This window comes from Octopus bimaculoides, chromosome 1, assembly GCF_001194135.2.
Source record: "Octopus bimaculoides isolate UCB-OBI-ISO-001 chromosome 1, ASM119413v2, whole genome shotgun sequence".
NCBI classification, from domain to species: Eukaryota; Metazoa; Mollusca; class Cephalopoda; order Octopoda; family Octopodidae; genus Octopus; species Octopus bimaculoides.
Window position 1 is genome coordinate 63,174,831 of NC_068981.1, and position 4,795 is coordinate 63,179,625.

A 4,795-nucleotide genomic window follows, 5' to 3' on the forward strand; every position below is an offset into this window, starting at 1 on the left:
ATCTAACAGCTTGATGCCTCTGTAATTATTTGTATCTAAAGCGTCACCTTTACCTTTGTAGCAGTTGACTATGATGCTGCTACACCAGTCATTGGGTATGACTCCTTCGTGTATCACCTGGTTCGTAATACGGGTGACTATATATATATATATATATATATATATAAAGGAACCAGATGGCTACACCAGGCTCCAATCTGATTTGGCAGAGATTCAGCTGTAGAAAGTCTGCGAAATCAGATTGGAGTCTAGTGTAGCCATCTGGTTCACCAGTCCTCAGTCAAATTGTCCAACCCATGCTAGCATGGAAAGCGGACGTTAAATGATGATGATGTATATATATTTTTCATTCTCTATTTTCTCTTATACCTTTCTGTTGAAGAGCGTAGGCTTGAAACATAAGAGACTTTTTCACTTTCCCAAGCATCTAATTAATACACCTGCTTGTTGTTCATACACCTGTCTTCATCTTTTGTCTTTCTATAAATTTCAACTCTGTGTATATATTTATGTATATATTTATGTGTATATATTTATGTGTATATATTTATGTGTGTGTGTGTCTTTGTCTCTGCATTTGTCATCACTGGTTGACAACTGGTGTTGGTGTGTTTATGTGCTCGTAACTTAGTAGTTCAGCAAAGAGACTGATAGAGCATGGTTGCTGTCAAATGACTGAAACAAGTAAAAGAATAAAAGAATTTCAAAAATGATATAAAAAAATATATTACTGTCTTTTTTTTTTTAATTGTATCTCATGTCTTTCACTTGTTTCAGCCATTTGACTGTGGTCATGCTGGAGCACTTCCTTGAAGGGTTTTAGTTGAATAAATCAACCTCAATGCTTATTTTTTGAGTCTGGTACTTATTCTGTCAGTCTCATTTGCTGAATTACTAAGTTACAAGAACATTAACAAACCAATACCAGTTGTCAAGCGGTGGTTGTCACTGGTTATTAAGTGGTAGTAGGTAGGAACAAATACCAGCACAAAGATACACACATATACTTATACACATATATGATGCGCTTCCTCTCAGTTTCTGTCTACTAAATTCACTCACAAAACTTTCGTTGGCCCAGGGTTATAGTAGAAGATACTTAATCAAGGTGCTGCACAATGGGACTGAACTCAAAACCATATGGTTGCCAAATGAGTTTCTTAAACACACTGCCATGCCTGTACCTGTGCACATAATTAACAAAATTATGAATAAACCATTTTCTGTGGGGAAGAGGTGAACCAGGAATACAGTGTCAGTGACGTCAATGGCTGAGGGGCCCTACCGGAAGATCAGGAGGGAGGGAGGTCACATGGGCAGAAGTAGGATAAGCATGGGCCTCTTTGCTTCGGGGTGGTCATGATGCTCAAGTCTTAGTATAGACTGCTTTCAGCCTAAATATATATATTTTAAAAAATTCATTGTGTTTTTAGAATGACCATATGGAGCAGCCAATCAAAGTACATTGTTTGAGAACCACTGGTATGTGCTATAGCAGAAGCCATATTAACATTTTCATAAACATTTTTGCATCCATATTTCTTTGAAGAAAACTTGATAAAATAGGAAACAGTAATAGTATACTGAAATTCAAATGACTCTATATATCACCTCTCTCTCTCTCACACACAAAAATATATTTTGGTTTTGTACTTCCATTCATTTCAATCATTGTTATATTTTTGCTATATTTCTTGTTTTTTTGTAGGCTTGCTAAGAAAGGTCTTGCTTTTGGAGGTTCTGATGGTGGAGTAAGTATGTTTATACGTTATAATGTTGGTAATACAGGTGTGTGCATGAGAGAAAGAGTGGGGTGTTATCATATTTAATTGATTTTAAGATGCACTTTTTCCCTGCAAAAGAACAGAAAATCATCTTGCAACTTATATATACATATATATATATATATATAACGTGAGAGAGTTAGGGGTATGTATCATTATCGTAGTTTAATGTCCGCTTTCCATGCTGGCATGGGTTGGACAGTTTGGCTGAGGGCTTGCAAGCCAGAAGGCTGCACCAGGCTTCAATCTGATCTGGCAAAGTTTCTACAGCTGGATGCCCTTCCTAATGCCAACCACTCTGAGAGTGTAGTGGGTGTTTTTTATGTACCACTGGCACTGGAGCCAGTCAGGCAGCACTGGCAATGACCAACAGACTATTCATTCAAATGACACTCAGCTACAGAAACAATTGCATGTCAAGAACAGCTGCACTACCTCCGTCCCTCTTGTTGCACATTACACACATTATGACAGCATCCAATGAGTTCTTTGCACTGTGGGTCTGCAAGCTATTTCATCCTGCCCTGTTGATGCCATGGGTATAGCAGTCCAAGGATTTGAAATCAGAAGAGCTAGGGTTGACACAGGCTGTTGGTGGAGTGGGATGAGGCACGTGATCACTTGGTTATCTTGGGTCTTGTCGGATATAAACTGATCTCTCCTCATTGTATTTGATGTTTTCCTGCATCACATGTCTGAGAGTGGACTTCTCTAACTTTAGCTGTTCTCTTTTACTCTTTTACTTGTTTCAGTCATTTGACTGTGACCATGCTGGAGCACCGCCTTTAGTCGAGCAAATTGACCCCAGGACCTATTCTTTGGAAGCCTAGTACTTATTCTATTGGTCTCTTTTGACGAACTGCTAAGTTATGGGGACATAAACACACCACCATCAGTTGTCAAGCGATGTTGGGGGGGGGGACAAACACCGACACACAAACATATACACACACATACATATACATATATATACATAGATACGACGGGCTTCTTTCAGTTTCCGTCTACCAAATCCACTCACAAGGCTTTGGTCGGCCTGAGGCTATAGTAGAAGACACTTGCCCAAGGTGCTGCACGGTGGGACTGAACCCGGAACCATGTGGTTCGTAAGCAAGCTATTTACCACACAGCCACTCCTACGCTTGTGATAGTCCTCATCAGTTGACTGATTTTATCACAGGCCTACTAGACGAGCAAGACTGTCTTGTTGATGCTTGACTCTGAGGATGCATTTCCTCTAGGCCACAGATGACACGTCCTTACTAAAAACTTCTAGCTCTTTCCTAACACTGAACACAAAGGAATTGATTCAAGAAGCTGGCAATCTCCAAATTGATGTGGTTGGTAGATAGATAGATCCATGGGCACCACATGCATTTTCATTTCCTGATTCCAGATTGAATCTGCCTTGTTGATGCTGTTGATATGTCAGAAAGGGAAATCAAAAAGTTAAATTTTGGTGCATGTCCTGTAACATTATCTTAATGTTATCTTAAGATAACATTACAGGTTATCTTAAGTCATCAAGCTGACAGAATCATCATCACAGTGGATAAAATGCTTTGAAGCCTTTCTTCCAGCTCCTTATGTTCTGAGTTCAATTGCAGCTGAGGTCAGTATTGCCTTTCACCCATTCCAGGTCAATAAAATAAGCACTAGTTGAGCACTGGGGTTGGTGCAATTGAATTCCCCCTCCTCTTAAAATTGCTAGCCTTGTGCCAAAATTAGAAAGAATTATTTTATGCTACATCCTGTTTATTGCTTGTTAAAGTTGTCGTCCACAGAAACTTGCTGCAACTTGTATAAAAGGAGACCGAATAAGTAATTACTCATTTCTAACTAATTCAGGAATTTGGAACTAGGGTACAGTTGATTATATCTACTCCAAGACTTGAATGTTTCTTCTGTTGTCCATCCAGGAAAGCTGGAGAGCAAAATTTACCTGACAGGGTTTTGAATTCAGAACACTATCTTCAAATCTTAATAATCCTACCTTTAATATTTCCAGGGCTGATAAAACAAAGCATCAGTCAAGTACTAGAGTTGATATAATTGATTATACATCATCATCATCATCATTTTACTTCTGCTGGTATGGGTTAGACTGTTTGACTGGAACTGGTAAGCTGGAGAGCTGCACCAGGTTCCAGTCTGATTTGGCATGGTTTCTTTGGCTGGATGCCCTTCAGAATTTGAAGCCTATGTTAGAAACCACTATTCTTAAAATGTAGCCTACATGTGTTTATAATTATACTAGAATTGTGATAGAAAACTAAGTAATTGCAAAAATCTCAACTGTTAATTTGCCAGTAGCTAAAGTTTCAAGGAGTAGAATTCTGTCACCTCTTGTGCATAGTATCCAGGACCATCATGCTTAAGTTTTTATTGGACAAAGTTTATTTTTTATTGGCACATTGTCAATTTTATTCCTGTATAATTAAAATGGAGACAAAATTGACAATGTAATTAACAATAACACCTTGTAGCTTTAAAAACCACAGAGTGTTATATGTGGGAAAATTTAGCTGCTATTTCTAGCATGTCAAACTACCACAAAGTGGGTTTCTTGTTGACTTGACTGACACACTTAATTCTGACTGGCTGAGTTCATTTATCTGTTTGTCTGTAGTACACAGTATTGCACACAAAGAGTGATTTAGTTTGATACAACAACACTCTAGAACTGATGAGTGTGTGTTTGTTGGCAGCTTGTAGTGCTGGGCTAAGTTCAATGTCTCTTGCTTGGAGTGGGGAAAAGAATGTGCCTTCCAGTCGTTCATTACCTGTCTGCTTCATTGTATGGAAAACTGAAGATGGAAGTTGGCCCTTTGGGATCCCTGTGTCTTCTCTATGTGGCCTGGAAAGGGATTACAATAACCAGCAACGTTTCATTTCAAATGAAACGTGTTTCTCATTTCTTTGCTGCCTGCCTCCACCCCTTGTCCTTAGATTAATTAATAAAGAAAACAGCATAGATTAGTGTACTGGGTGTGACAAAAGACATCAATGAT

The 4,795-nt window shown here is 38.7% G+C and overlaps 1 protein-coding gene across 3 annotated transcripts in view; it reads left to right on the plus strand.

Annotated features, from left to right (window-relative positions):
- The window catches only part of LOC106882037 (2-oxoglutarate and iron-dependent oxygenase domain-containing protein 3), a 42,006-nt gene that overhangs the window by 17,730 nt on the left and 19,481 nt on the right, over positions 1-4,795 (plus strand). For all 3 annotated transcript variants that reach the window (XM_014932594.2, XM_014932593.2, XM_052967183.1), the window contains exon 4: positions 1,709-1,751. In XM_014932594.2, the coding sequence (XP_014788080.1) occupies positions 1,709-1,751 (43 nt within the window). The remainder of the gene's footprint in view (positions 1-1,708; positions 1,752-4,795) is intronic.